Source organism: Oncorhynchus tshawytscha, linkage group LG06, assembly GCF_018296145.1.
Source record: "Oncorhynchus tshawytscha isolate Ot180627B linkage group LG06, Otsh_v2.0, whole genome shotgun sequence".
In the NCBI taxonomy this organism is placed as follows: Eukaryota; Metazoa; Chordata; class Actinopteri; order Salmoniformes; family Salmonidae; genus Oncorhynchus; species Oncorhynchus tshawytscha.
In genome coordinates, this window is record NC_056434.1 from 64,561,908 (window position 1) to 64,577,918 (window position 16,011).

At 45.0% G+C, this 16,011-nt stretch overlaps 2 protein-coding genes across 2 annotated transcripts; both read left to right on the forward strand.

The window, feature by feature from the left end:
• The first annotated feature begins 934 nt into the window (after positions 1–934).
• Positions 935–6,129, forward strand: LOC121846691 (zinc finger protein RFP-like). The gene is made up of 2 exons (XM_042323499.1): positions 935–1,533; positions 5,744–6,129. The coding sequence occupies exons 1-2, from the start codon at positions 1,512–1,514 to the stop codon at positions 6,127–6,129; spliced, it is 408 nt and encodes a 135-aa protein (XP_042179433.1). The 5' UTR covers positions 935–1,511.
• Positions 6,130–6,639: 510 nt separating this feature from the next.
• LOC112252876 (E3 ubiquitin-protein ligase TRIM35) lies at positions 6,640–9,839 on the forward strand. The gene is made up of 6 exons (XM_024424553.2): positions 6,640–7,228; positions 7,987–8,082; positions 8,241–8,471; positions 8,572–8,594; positions 8,687–8,805; positions 8,926–9,839. The coding sequence occupies exons 1-6, from the start codon at positions 6,752–6,754 to the stop codon at positions 9,495–9,497; spliced, it is 1,518 nt and encodes a 505-aa protein (XP_024280321.2). The 5' UTR covers positions 6,640–6,751; the 3' UTR covers positions 9,498–9,839.
• Positions 9,840–16,011: the final 6,172 nt, after the last annotated feature.

Sequence of the window (16,011 nt, forward strand, 5' to 3'; positions counted from 1 at the left end):
GCACTGTAAACCTACATTCCGTGCAGTGGGTTGGTGAACAAGCGATGGAAAGGGTACGGTTGTAATGATGCATGTACCAAATGTACAGTCGCTAGTCCATACTGTATTCTGAAGAGAAAGGCCTTTACCTGACTCTACCCGAGGAAGAGGATGCTCCAGCAACGACCTACAGCAGCTCTGGAGGACGAGCTCAGCTGTCCCATCTGCTTTGAATTTTTCCAGGACCCCGTGAGTCTGAAATGCCAACACAGCTTCTGCCGCGGCTGCCTGGAAACACCAGCATGGATACAACAAAAGCAGCGCGAATGCCCCGTCTGCAGGCAAAGGCCTTCCATGGCCGATTTCCATCCCTCCGTGTCCAACATGAAACTGAGGAACGTAGTGGAGGCCTACCTGCAGAGAGAGGAGAAGGAGGGGAATGAGGGGAGAGCAGTGTGTCTTGTGCGGTGTTCCATACATAACAAGAAGCTCAGGTTTTTCTGTAAGGAGTGTGAGGAACTTGTTTGTGCTGTGTGTGTGGAGACCGAGCTGCATGCCTAACATAAGCACCTGTCAGTGAAGGAAGGAAGTGCAATGGAGTAAGGTACTGTGCAGGCAGGAATACACATGTACTTGCAGTGTTTTCCGCTTGCTAACCAAGTTCCCGTCGCAACTCAATATATTCAATATACTGTAAACACAGAATAGTTGAGAAACTTGTTTAATTTCCATCCTTTTTCTACTGTAACCCCTCATCTCTCCACCACTATCCCCCCTCTCTTCCATTATCTACCCAGAGGGAACTCACGGCACTGCTCTACAACCTTCCCGAGAAACTGGAACTGGACGTAAAGCAAGCGAGAGCATCAAGAGAGCGTGCAGCACAATGCATCAAGGTATGTCGCTAGCTAAATAACACAATATTACAACGATAATACAAAGATATTTACACAGATACTACATGTCTATCTTATTGCACCGTTTCCGACCTGGGCCCAGACCACAGCAGGACAGATCAAGAGTGAGTTTGCGAAGCTCCGCCAGTTCCTGAGAGCGGAGGAGGAGGCCAGACTGGAAGCTCTGGAACAGGAGGAGAGCAAGAAGACCGGGTTACTGACTGAGAGGATCAACCGCCTCACCGATGACATGACTTCCCTCTCTGAGAGAATCTCAGACATACAGCACAGGATGAAAACAGATGATGTCTCATTCTTGCAGATTCATCTCACATATTTTAACAATGTTCTATGTTCACGGTACAACTGTTAAATGTACTGAGGCTTTCTCAAATAATTTTTTTTTTTTTTTTTACTGTGATCCATGTGTTTTTGTTTCAGATATACAAGGACTTGAAAGACGGTTATGCAACATTACAATGATCGTCATGTCAAATATTTGATCAGTCTCCAACATTATTGACACAAAATGTGTGTACTGTATGTAATTTCAGTACACTGCAGGATCCAGAGCCGCTATCAGGGATAGACGTGGCCCAACACCTGGGCAACCTGAGGTTCAAGGTCTGGGAGAAAATGCAGAAAATGGTTGAATACAGTGAGTACACAGATTTTATAAGCAACAGTCCACATTTTGAGGTTAATCATTGACTTGCTTCCATGGCGCAGCACAATGATCCGTTTCGAAACATTACAGTCCAATATCCAGACTCCAGCCTATAGCACTCTTTCATAGCCTTGAATCCCGGGTGAAGCAACAACAAAATGTACCTTTTCTGAGCCAGTCTGAGTCCTCACAAAAAAAGCTGACTCATGTTGGAATTCCTGACTGACCAGTGATGAAAATTCCTTAACTAAAAATACTTTAAAGTACTACTTAAGTCGTATTTTTGGGTGGCTGCATTTTGTTATTGAATTGAATTTATTTTGGTTAAGAAACATGTACAACAAAATGTGGACAAACTTAACAGTATTAATTACAACGCTTGTTTACAACGTGGTCGGTCCTCAATGGTAAAAACAATAACTTACAGTTGATTTCGGAAGTTTGCATACACCTTAGCCAAATACATTTAAACTCAGTTTTTCACAATTCCTGACATTTAATTCAAGTAAAAATTCCCTGTCTTAGGTCATTCAGGATCACCACTTTATTTTAATAATGTGAAAATAATAGTAGAGAGTGATTTATTTCAGTTTTTATTTCTTTCATCACATTCCCAGTGGGTCTGAAGTTTACATACATTCAATTAGTATTTGGTAGCATTGCCTTTAAATTGTTTAACTTGGGTCAAACGTTTCGGGTAGCCTTCCACAAGACAATAAGTTAGGTGAATTTTGACCCATTCCTCCTGACAGAGCTGTTGTAACTGAGTCAGGTTTGTAGGCCTCCTTGCTCGCACATGCTTTTTAATTTCTGCACATAAATGTTCTATAGGATTGAGGTCAGGGCTGATGATGGCCACTCCAATACCTTGACTTTGTTGTTCTTAAGCCATTTTGCCACAACTTTGGAAGTATGCTTGGGGTCATTGTCCATTTGGAAGCCCCATTTGTGGCCAAACTTTAACTTCCGGACTGATGCCTTGAGATGTTGCTTCAATATATCCACGTAATTTTCCGTCCACATGATGCCATCTATTTTGTGAAGTGCACCAGTCCCTCCTGCAGCAAAGCACCCCCACAACATGATGCTGCCACTCCCGTGATTCACGGTTGGGATGGTGTTCTTCGGCTTGCAAGCCTCCCCATTTTCCTCCAAACATAATGATGGTCATTATGGCCAACAGTTCTATTTTTGTTTCATCAGACCTGAGGACATTTCTCCAGAAAGTAAGATCTTTGTCCCTATGTGCAGTTGCAAATGGCGGTTTTGGAGCAGCTTCCTTGCTGAGCGGCCTTTCAGGTTATGTCGATATTGGACTCGTTTTACTGTGGATATAGATACTTTTATACCTGTTTCCTCCAATACCTTCACAAGGTCCTTTGCTGTTGTTCTGGGATTGATTTGCACTTTTCGCACCAAAGTACGTTCATCTCTAAGAGACAGAACGCGTCTCCTTCCTGAGCGGTATGACGGCTGCGTGGTCCCATGGTGTTTATACTTGCGTACTATTGTTTGTACAGATGAACGTGGTACCTTCAGGCGTTTGGAAATTGCTCCCAAGGATGAACAATATTTTTTTTCTGAGGTCTTGGCTGATTTCTTTTGATTTTCCCATGATATCATGCAGAGGCGCTGAGTTTGAAGGTAGGCATTGAAATGATGACTCAAATGATGTCAATTAGTCTGTCAGAAGCTTCTAAAGCCATGACATCATTTTTTTGAATTTTCCAAGATGTATGAAGGCACAGTCAACTTAGTATATGTAATCTTCTGACCCACTGGAATTGTGATACAGTGAATTAGAAGTGAAATAATCTGTCTGTACTTGTGTCATGCAATTACTTGTGTCATGCACAACATAGATGTCCTAACCGACTTGACAAAACTAGAGTTAGTTAACAAGAAATTGGTGGAGTAATTGAAAAATGTGTTTTAATGACTCCAACCTAAGTGTATTTAAACTTCCAACTTCAACTGTATATAATGATTAAAAGGCAAGACAAAATTACAAACAACCATAAATACATTCATTTAAATTGACATCTTAAAAAGTGGCACTATTCACTGCACTTTTCCTTATCCTTAAAAATCAACCATACATTAATTTCACATTTCAACCTTAAAAAACTATTCATTGCACATCATAACTATTATTCAAATACATACATCTGACCAGCAGTAGTGGGGTACAAGGGGCAGTGGAGGGGTTTCTCGTACTAAGACAACATTGTCCAAATGAAAACCTTTGCCTGCTTTTTAAAGCTATTTAAAAAAATCTTTGCTTGATCTCTAAGGGGAGGCTATTCCATAGACCAGGTATTCCCAAACTGGGAAAAGATTCTTCACATTTTCTTACAGTCCATTTATATTTTCCAACGAGAATATACATTTGGCTGAGTTTTTTTCTCTCTCGCCTGAGTAGCCTAGGTTTCAATGCCAAAAATAAAATTCAACCATCTAGTGTTCAGCGAAATAATAACACAATGTGAAATACAGGTAGCCTAGTCAAATAATTAACATCCAATCACATTAACCGTTACTCTCTCGTGGGAATTACACTACCAGTCTGTATGTAGCCAAACGTAGCTGCTGCTCATTCCGTTTGCTCTAAAATGGATAAATTGTTTTTAAAAAAGTGAGGCCTGCTTCCATAGTGACACATACCAGCTCTACTGGTAGTACTGCTACCAGCAGTACTACACCTGCACCTGTCGACAACACAAGTTGTTCTGCTTCCACAAGCACTTCCAATGCTAGCATCAGTAATTCTACATTTGTTGTTAGCCCAGGTAGCTTGGACACTGACAGTTGTGAATCTGATGCAGCCGAAGAGCTACTGCCCCCTTACCCGGGAAAGCACCGAACAACAGACAGGGATGTTGGACCATCGAAGAGGCACAAATATGATGAGAACTACATCGAGTTGGGGTTTCTTTTATATTGGGAGTAGTGCCTTCCCTCAGCCACAGTGTGTTGTATGTGCAAAAGTACTATCTCACAACTCGATGAAACCTTCAGTCTTGGGCAGACATTTAGAAACAAAACATGCCAATTTGAAAAATAAGCCACAGGACATTTTTGAGCGAGAATTAAGACGACATTCAAATAGTAAGACATGTATAAAAGCAACAGATACCATTAATAAGAAGGGGCTAGAAGCATCTTATATGGTGAGCTACCGATTGGCTAGGACAAGCAAGTCCCATACTATTGTGGAGGACTTAATTCTTCCTGCTGCCCCGGCTATGGCTGGGACAATGCTGGGGGGAAAAGACCAAAAAACCATACAGACAATGTCTTCATCAAACAACACTGTTTTACGACGCATCATTGACATGACAGGAGATGTTTTGAAACAATTACTGCTTCGCATACAAGCCAGTGAGTTCTATGCATTACAGCTGAATGAGTCAACAGACTGGCACAGCTCCTGGCATATGTGTCCGTTACGTTTATGGGGGGTTAATTAAGGAAGACAACATGAGAGGATATTTTTAAAGTATTTGGACAGCTTTGTGACATCAAATGGACTTTGGTGGTGAAGATGTGTTGGTATCTGTACTGACGGCCCAAAATTACTTTTAAATGTTGAATGCTTAGCAGGACAGGAAAATGGTCCAATTCACACACTTATTAAGAGTACATCCTGGTCATCCCTACTGCCTCTGACCTGGCGGACTCACTAAACACAAATGCTTTGTTTGTAAATGATGTCTGAGGGTTGGAGTGTGCCCCCTCCATATAAAAAACAAAAGAGTGCCGTCTGCTTGGCTTAATAGAAGGACTTTTAAATGATTTACACTTTTACTTTGACTTTTGGTACTTAAGGATATTTTATCAATTACATTTACTTTTGATACTTAATTATATTTAAAACCAAATAATTCTATACTTTTACTGAAGTAGTATTTTACAGGGTGACTCACTTTTAGTATATACTTTTAGTATGACAATTGGTTACTTTTTCCATGACTGTGACACACTCATTGACAAAATGCTCAGTCATGTTAAGGTTGCTGAAACACAAACTGCTGACGCATGTTCTGATTGCCAAACCATGAACTGTTGACCAATGTTCTGATTTCTGACCCAGTGACAAACTGCTGACTCCTGTTCTGTTCATACAGCCACCAACACAGTGTACCAACATCCATGTATCTAACCCGGTGGCCGTCTAACCTTCCCACTCTTTCTGTCCCAGCCCCTGTGACCCTGGATGTAAATTCAGCCCACGCTGATCTACTGATATCTGGGGGTCTCCTGCAGGTGAGTGACACACGGGTGTCCCAGCCTGTGCCTGATAACGCTGAGCGATTCGACAGCTCAGTGAGCGTGCTAAGCTCTGTGGATTTCTGCTTAGGCATTCACAGCTGGGAGGTGGAGGTGGAGCCTAAGAATGCCTGGACTCTGGGAGTGGCCAAAGAGGGTGTAGCCCGGAAAGGCAATGTGATGGTCAGCCCAGAGGTCGGGAGCTGGGCGATGGGGATGTGGAACGGGGAGCAGTATAGCGCTGGAACTTCCCTCCCTGGGTACCCCGTTGGTTCTGAAGAGGAAGCCCAAGAGGATCATGGTCAAGCTGGACTATGAGAAAGGAGAGCTCTCTTTCTATGACTCCAGTGACATGTCACTCATCTATACGTTCGAACATGGGTTCACAGAGAGACTGTTCCCTTACTTCTCTCCCTGTCTCAACTCTGATGGCACTGACCCTGGAGTGCTGAGGATCTGCCCTGAGAAGGTGTCTGTGACTGTGGCACCTATTCACTGAGCATATAACCTGGTGATTCTATTTCTTGATCACATACTGAAGTGTCTGTATTGGTAAAGTCTGTCACAGTGACTCCTGTGTATTGGTTTTGTCTGTCTATTGTTTTGTAAATTGAGGTGAACAGCCTCACCTCCAGTGGTGACATTGACGTCTGTGACACCAATGTGTATTTTGGAACTTTGTCTGGAGCAGATCTATTCTTTGCTGTTAATGAATTTACTGAGAACAAGTGTCATGATTGAATTCCATAATTATTGATGTCATGTTCAATAAAAGTACATATTTCGTGTATTTCCATTCCATGCCTCACCTGTTAAGTGGAGCAAATCAACACCGAAACACTGGACCAGTTTGCCAGCATTCCAGACAGCGTCATCAGTCTCTAGCCCAGCCACCCTACGGTAGGTACACCAGCTCAGAACAAGCACACATCTCTCCATCATGGCTGCCACCTGGACCCTGGAGGACGACATGTCCTGCCCTGTGTGCTGCGATGTTTTCACTGACCCTGTGGTGCTGGGCTGCAGCCACAGCTTCTGCAGGAGCTGCCTGGACAACTACTGGGACACTCAGGTCATCAAAAAGTGCCCCGTCTGCCGCAAACATTCCCTAACCGACGCTCCACCCAGTAACCTGGCTCTGAGGAACATCGTGGAGACCTTTGCGAGGGAGAGGAGCCACAATAACACCAAGCAGGTTGAGACGAGAGAGGGGGAGAAGGAGAGCCAGGGAAGGAGGGAGTCAGGAGGGAGGAGTGGGTTGGTACCGGATGGGGATGAAAGGTGCAGTCTCCATGGGAAGAGGTTGTTGTTGTTCTGTGTGGAGGACCAGGAGGCTCTGTGTGCGGTGTGTCAGACCTCCAGGAGACACAGGAGCCATCAGCTCTGCCCTGTGGATGAGGCTGCTCAGGAACTCAAGGTATGGCTAGTATTGTATGTCATTTCAGGGCCAGAAACTGCATGTCACTTCACTAGGCTGGTCTGGTTGTGTTACAGTAATTAGTCTGTTTACAGTTTTACTGTAGTTCTCCAATTACTGTAAGTACGTACTGGAAGTCATTTATGATAAACAGATGAGCCCGTGTGGCACAGTTCGTAGAGCAGGTGCTTACAACGCGAGGGTTGTGGGTTTGATTTCCATGGAGGACAAGCACGAAAATGCATGCACTCACTACTGTCAGTCACTCTAGATAATAGTGTTTGCTAAATGACTTACATTTTATGTAAAATTTCACCTTATTGGGATTGTTCACTACACTGAAACTATAGTTCTGTTTGCTTAGTCTTGTTATTTGGCAATGTGTTATTCTTTTTCGTGATCTTATCTGTGCATCAGATGAGCTCATGCGTTTTGCATGAATGTTGGCTTTGCAGTTTCTGAGAGTCAATCAAAACGGTTTCGCCGTAGGTAGAAAAAATATGATATATTGACATTAATTCTGTCTGTTGTGTTTAACAGCACACAGGCGCCTCAATACCTGAAACTGTATGTGGCCTAAACCCCTTGACTTATCTCGTCCTCTCTCATCGCCTCCTTCTCAAAACCCATTGGAGGAGAAGGTCAGAGGGGAGGGACCTCTGACTTTCTCATCCAGTGGGTTTCGAGAAGGAAGTGAGGAGAGAGGACACAAGGAGTCAAGGAAATGAAATTGAGATTTTCCTCCGGTATGTGGCCAGGAGGAAGTGAAAGCATCTATTATCCCTCTGAAGAGGAAGTTGGAGACATTCCAAAAGTTGAAGGAGGATTGCATGAAAACAGCAGAACACATCAAGGTAAGTACTGTGGAACAAACAATTATACAGAGAAACAACGCTGACTTTATTGTCAACATTTTGGTTTCCTCGCCTTTTTCAACAGTTTTGCACTACGAACCATTTCCATATTGTATCAGAAAGTATGAGAGGTCACCCACTGACCTATTGACCCCCAGAGCCAGGCCAAGCAAGCAGAAAGGAAGATAAGAGATGAGTTTGTGGCGCTGCATCAACTCCTGCGCCTGGAGGAAGTTGTCCGGCTGTCTGCCCTCTCTGAGGAGGTGGACATGAAGACAGTTATAATGGCAGAGAAGATTGAACACCTGGCCAAGAAGATGACCTCCTTGACCAGCAACATCAGAGAGATAGAACAGGATATAGAGGCAAACGACCTTCCATTTCTCCAGGTACAGTGACACTTACTTTAAACATACACATTCTAAAATACAAGACATTTGATTTTCTAATTTGGTCATTTTATCTCACACAACTATGTCCTTTCCCCAGGCTTACAAGAACAACAAAGCAAGGTAAGGTTCTACTTTTTCAAACACATTCGGCCTGCTTCGAGGTTACAGTCCTTTACTACAACAGCCACTCCATCTGTATTTTTTTGCTTCAGGGCCAACTGTATATTGCAGGATCCAGAGCCTGTATCAGGGGCATTGATCGATATGGCCCAACATCTGGGCAACCTAAGGTTCAAGATCTGGGAGAAGATGCAGGAGAAGGTGCAATACAGTGAGTACTAGACCAGAGCAAATGAATGGTTATCAGATCACTAGATGCTCGGAGTACCACACTTTAAAATGTAAATTGTTATACAGCATTGTAGTCATACCTGTTTGTGTTTCACCCCAGCCCCAGTGACTCTGGACCCCAACACCGCGGCCCCCTGGCTATCTCTCTCAGACGACCTGACCAGTGTGTGCGTCAGTGGAGAGAAGCCTCACGTCCCCAACAACCCAGAGCGCTGTGACACGTGTGTTTGCGTGCTGGGGGCCGACCCCTTCAGTTCCGGCAGTCACTGTTGGGAGGTGGAGGTGGCGGGTAAGACCAGATGGGACCTGGGGGTCCTGAGAGAGAGTGTGCGTAGGAAAGGGGTCCTGAGTGTGAACCCTGCCCACGGGTTCTGGGCCCTGTCGCTGAGGGACGGCGGCCAGTACAGCGCCTGCACCATGCCCTGGACCCGTCTCACTCTGAAGAGGAGGCCCAGGAGGGTCAGAGTGTGTCTGGACTATGATGCGGGAGAGGTGACTTTCTATGACCCCACTGACATGTCACTCATCTATACATTCAGGGACAAGTTTAAAGAGCCATTGTTGCCCTACCTCTGTCCCTGTGTGAGTGACAGCGGCCGCAATGCTGAGCCACTAAAGATATGCCCTGCCAAAGTCTCATTGGTTCATGATGTTGGTGATAAAGTTTGGTAGATTACAATATGTATTTTTTTTAGAGGAGACATTTCTAAAGCATCCATATGTCTCACTATCTATTATTAACACAATGGATGTATATTTTATATATTGATGTATATTTTATATATTGATGTATATTTTATATATGGATGTATATGTGAACGGAACAATTCTTGTCCTATATAATATCATAAGTCATATTTTCTTGGTGTGTGTCAAATGGCAAGATAAACAAAAAAGGTGATGATTACTCAGCATTTGAGTTAATATTCTGTAAGACTTGTTCTAAATGCTTATGAATGATCATGCTTATAAATGTGTATAAATACAACAATTAAATACTTTCATGTTCATGAATGGCATGATTTATTCATGATTTATTAATGGTTTATTGTTTATTTATGACCTTTCTTAATAAAGTGTTTCTTGTCAACATTGAGCTTTGTCAGCCTCCTGGAGGTGAGCGACACACGGGTGTCCCAGCCTGTGCCTGATAACGCTGAGCGATTCGACAGCTCAGTGAGCGTGCTAAGCTTTTTGGATTTCTGCTCAGGCATTCACAGCTGGGAGGTGGAGGTGAGGCCTAAGAAGGCCTGGACTCTGGGCATGGCCAAAGAGGGTGTAGCCCGGAAAGGCAATGTGATGGTCAGCCCAGAGGTCGGGATCTGGGCAATGGGGATGTGGAACGGGGAGCAGTATAGCGCTGGAACTGGCCCCTGGGTACCCCGTTGGTTCTGAAGAGGGAGTCCAAGAGGATCATGGTCAAGCTGGACTATGAGAAAGGAGAGCTCTCTTTCTATGACTCCAATGACATGTCACTCATCTATACGTTCGAACACGGGTTCACAGAGAGACTGTTCCCTTACTTCTCTCCCTGTCTCAACTCTGATGGCACTGACCCTGGAGTGCTGAGGATCTGCCCTGAGAAGGTGTCTGTGACTGTGGCACCTATTCACTGAGCATATAACCTGGTGATTCTATTTCTTGATCACATACTGAAGTGTCTGTATTGGTAAAGTCTGTCACAGTGACTCCTGTGTATTGGTTTTGTCTGTCTATTGTTTTGTAAATTGAGGTGAACAGCCTCACCTCCAGTTGTGACATTGACGTCTGTGACACCAATGTGTATTTTGGAACTTTCTCTGGAGCAGATCTATTCTGTGCTGTTAATTAATTTACTGAGAACAAGTGTCATGATTGAATTCCATAATTATTGATGTCATGTTCAATAAAAGTACATATTTCGTGTATTTCCATTCCATGCCTCACCTGTTAAGTGGAGCAAATCAACACCGAAACACTGGACCAGTTTGCCAGCATTCCAGACAGTGTCATCAGTCTCTAGCCCAGCCACCCTACGGTAGGTACACCAGCTCAGAACAAGCACACATCTCTCCATCATGGCTGCCACCTGGACCCTGGAGGACGACATGTCCTGCCCCGTGTGCTGCGATGTTTTCACTGACCCTGTGGTGCTGGGCTGCAGCCACAGCTTCTGCAGGAGCTGCCTGGACAACTACTGGGACACTCAGGTCATCAAAAAGTGCCCCGTCTGCCGCAAACATTCCCTAACCGACGCTCCACCCAGTAACCTGGCTCTGAGGAACATCGTGGAGACCTTTGCGAGGGAGAGGAGCCACAATAACACCAAGCAGGATGAGACGAGAGAGGGGGAGAAGGAGAGCCAGGGAAGGAGGGAGTCAGGAGGGAGGAGTGGGTTGGTACCGGATGGGGATGAAAGGTGCAGTCTCCATGGGAAGAGGTTGTTGTTGTTCTGTGTGGAGGACCAGGAGGCTCTGTGTGCGGTGTGTCAGACCTCCAGGAGACACAGGACTCATCAGCTCTGCCCTGTAGATGAGGTTGCTCAGGAACTCAAGTTATGGCTAGTATAGTATGTCATTTCAGGGCCAGAAACTGCATGTCACTTCCCTAGGCTGGTCTGGTTGTGTTACAGTAATTAGTCTGTTTACTGTAGTTCTCCAATTACCGTAAGTACGCTACTGTAAGTCATTTTTGATAAATAGATGAGGATGTGTGGCTCAGTTCGTAGAGCAGGTGCTTACAACGCCAGGGTTGTGAGTTTGATTTCCATGGAGGACAAGCACGAAAATGCATGCACTCACTACTGTCAGTCACCCTGGATAATAGTGTTTGCTAAATGACTTAAATTTTATGTAAAATTCCACCTTATTGGGATTGTTCACTACACTGAAACTATAGTTCTGTTTGCTTAGTCTTGTTATTTGGCAATGTGTTATTCTTTTTCGTGATCTTATCTGTGCATCAGATGAGCTCATGCGTTTTGCATGAATGTTGGCTTTGCAGTTCCTGTCACGGTCTACCTCCACTTCATCTGAAGAGGAGAGGCGAGAAGGATCAGAGGACCAAAATGCGGCGTGGTATGTGTTCATAGTGAATTTTAATAAAGAGAACACTGAACACTGCAACACTATACAAAAGAGTAACAAAAACATTAAACCAATGACGACCGTGAAGCTACAAATGAGACCTGTGCTGACACAAGCCACTAACATAGACAATCACCCACAAACAAACAGTGCAACCCAGGCTACCTAAGTATGATTCTCAATCAGAGACAACTAATGATACCTGCCTCTGATTGAGAACCATACTAGGCCGAAATATAGAAATCCCAAATCATAGAAAATCAAAAATAGACTGCCCACCCAACTCACGCCCTGACCATACTAAATAAATACAAAACAAAGGAAATAAAGGTAGGAACGTGACAGTTTCTGAGAGTCGATCAACGTGGTTTCGTCATGGGCAGAACAAATATTACACAGTACCATTCAAAGGTTTGGACACACCATGGAGAAAAGCCTCAGACCGACACACCATTTTTACTATTTTCTACATTGTAGAATAATAGTGAAGACATCAAAACTATGAAATAACACATATGAAATCATGGAATCCTGTGTTTCGCCCCAGCCCCAGTGACTCTTGAACCCAACACCGTGGCCCACTGTCTCTCTCTCTCTCAGATGACCTGAACAGTGTGTGCATCAATGGAGAGAAGGCTAACGTCCCCAACAACCCAATGCGCTGTGACACGTGTATTTGTGTGCTGGAGCCCAACCAGTGTAATGGGACATTTCTATTGTGTGTGTCCCCATAACTGAGGATGTGACTAACTTCATGAAACTGTCCTATTACAAGTTCCTGTTCTTGGGAGTATCATCCTGTGTTGCAAACCAGCTGCACCTGTGTCCTTTTATAGATAAAAAAAAAACAGGAACTAAGAGATGGGACTGACGTATCGTTGACCAGTGGCTCCTGCGGTTCTGAGGGTAAACTGCCGGCAGAGGCTCGCTGCACTGTGAGTCTAGGGTAAATTCCTCCTCGTCAAACGAGGGAATGGAGAGACCCGCCTGACGTCCATGGGAGTTGAGGGTCAGAGATTGCTCAGTCGATTTTTTTTTACTAAGCTTGTGAGTCATCATTGAAATGAGAGGAATTGTGCATTCCTAAATCACTTCGCGCTCACTGATTGAGAGCTCTACCGCATAGTGTGATGCGGGTGGACTAGTTAGGACGTCATGTTAGACTAGAATATCAGGTTAGGGATAGATCAACCAGTGGACAGTAAGAACTGTTTGCCATACAGTTCAAACTAAAGTTCGTAGCAAAACTGTGTTTACTTTTTATGTAGGTAAGATACCAATTTGGATTAGTTCTCCAGTGCTTCAATTATAAGGGCACAAGGCGAGACCCAGATGCAGAAGGTAGAGTCTTTGTCGTTCATTTATCATCCAAAGGGTGTAGGCAAGAGAATGGTCGTGGACAGGCAAAAGGTCAAAAAAAGAGGTGAGAGGAACAGAGTGGCAGACAGGCTCGATGTCGGGGCAGGCAGAAGGGTCAGGCAGGCGGGTACGGAGTCCAGAAAAAACAGGCAAGGGTCAAAACCGGGAAGACTAGAAAAAAATAATAGAAAACAGGAGCACGGGACAATCACAAGTACAGGTGAAACAGATCAGGGCGTGACATCAATGACAAATTAGGCAATATTTTAGCATCCATGCAATTATGTGGTTTAGGTTGTAGGAACTGATCACTCCTCTATTTTGTGCGTTTGAGTGAGATAGAAACTCAGATGGGATGATCCTGGAGAAAAAAAAGTGTTCTCCAGCCACCACATGCTACACAAGGCCGTTGAAGGTAATGGTAAGCAAATGGGGTTCGAGTGTTGCCGAGGACGTGTCACAATGCCACCGCTTAGCGAATGGAGATTTTCCCTCAGTGTCGCTAAGTTGAAATGTGTCGCTAAGTTGAAATGTGTCGCTAAGTTGAAATGTGTCGCTAAGTTGAGAACAGTTGGAGAAAGTAGGGAAAGGCAAGAAAAATAATACACGCTGGGATAAAGTGGGAAGTTGAAGCTGAGACAAAGACAGAGAGAGGGGGGGGGGAAAGTGCAGAGAAGTTTGCAGAGGTAAGGATGAAAGCTGAAGAAAAATAAGGCAAAGCAAGTAGGAACAGACGTAAAGATGAACCGAATCAACATCATCCATCCACCACCTCCACAACAAGAACCCCCAGCAGCAGGAGTAGGGGCTGTGGGGGCAGACGGCGGAGAGAATCTGGGGCAGACGGCGGAGAGAATCTGAGGAAGACGAAGAAGGAAAAAGACACGACGCTGGTCACCACACACACTGAGTACCGGAGTAAAATACCGACACCTCAGAGCCACCCCCGCCGAGACTCTAAGTCTCCCCAGCGACTGGTCACAGAAATGTGACTTTGACTTTATCCAGACTTACCTCCCCCTCCCCCTCCTGTTTCCACACCACCTTCTGCTTCCCCTGATGACAATACCAAATCCAGTGGCTGGCCGTGATGTGAGCGCTGCTTCAACCTTCCTGGTCCAGTGGAATCGGGAAATGGGGGAGATGATGGACATTGTGAAGAAGCTTCCCCTCTCTCTCTCATAGCAGGGCACAGTGGTGGATCCGGTTTACCACCACGATCAACTGCCCAGCTAATGCTTTTTTGAGAGGGGGAACTCAGGAGACAGAGGAAGGGGGGCTGGAAGAGCAAGAGGAGGAAGGGGCTGCGGAAGAGGTGGACGAGGAAGAGGGGAACCATGGAGGTGTTATAACTGTTAGCAGCCAGGCCACATTTCAAGAAATTTCCCCCAGAACAGGGGTGATATGGGTGGCTATGATGAAGCTGAGGACAGTGATACATACTATCCACCACCACCACATGTGACAGCATCTAACCCGCAGGGTAGAGGGGGAGGCTGGAGATGTGGAGGAGGTAGAAGGAAAAGACAGCCAACAATGCCACTTTGGTGAGTACCCAGTTTTATCTTCTAACAGCGCAGATTCACCTAATATAGATGTGTCTGTGTGTGTGTGTGTGTGTGTGTGTGTGTGTGTGTGTGTGTGTGTGTGTGTGTGTGGGCGGTGTGAAAATGTCTTTCCTGGTCGATTCAGGGGCAACCATCTGTATTTTATCTAAATGCAACAATTTAAAAGATCCATTATCAAGAGATGTGTCACGTCTACTCGCACTCCTCCCCTCCTGCGTTCCATGTCGCAGGTTTACTCACCACCGGTCCTGACATTCATCATTGCGCGCACCTGCACTTCATCATTGGGCACACCTGGACTTCATCACTTCACTGATTACCTCCCCTATATCTGTCAGCCCCTTAGTTCTATTCCTTAGGCCGTATTTAGTATGTGTTCCATGTCTGTACGCTACTCGTGTGTCTTGTTTTGGTCCATGTTCTGGTTATTATTAAACTCACCACCTGCACTTGCTTCCCGACTCCCAGTGTCCACGGTACAAGATGTAATAAAGACCGTTCCAGTGGTAGAGAACCTTACCAAACCCTTTTCAGTCCAACTTGGTGATAAAATGTTTCTCCTAATTGCTCTGTAAATTGATTGGGAAGAGACCTATTGTGGGAATGAACATTTGTTGCAGTGAGAAGGGCCTGGTAGTAACCACTCCAAGAACCGGAATCTGTACCGCGCTGGAAGTACCAGGCCATGATTGGTATTATTCATGGTATTTCTCTGACCCCTTTGACCTACTGAATGGATTTGCTGTACCGGGCCAAACTAACCCGACCACTCTTCACTGCCAAATGTAGTAATGGTCGAAGGGACCATTTGTTTTTAACACTGTGACATTGTGTGACCGAGCAGGAAGAGTTGACAACAGGTCATGTGTATGAAGAAACGTCGGGTGTGGTAGCTGATGTAAACAGTTTTTCCTCTGTGCCCCAATCAGTTCCCCCATGCAGTATCTCTATCTCCAAGATGGAGGATACCAAATGGGAAGAATTTGGTACATGCGTGAGGTTGGCAACAGACTGGGAGGCTCAGCCATACGGGAGAGCATTCTCCTCTGTGGTTGGGGCTCACAGAACTGTATGTGAGCGGTACGCACGCAGTGCACCGAGGGGACAGTGAAGCCCCTGTTCCAGTTTCCCTTGCACCTAACCAGCCCACGCCTGACAGCGCACTGTTGACTCAGGTTCGGGACTGTTTATGGG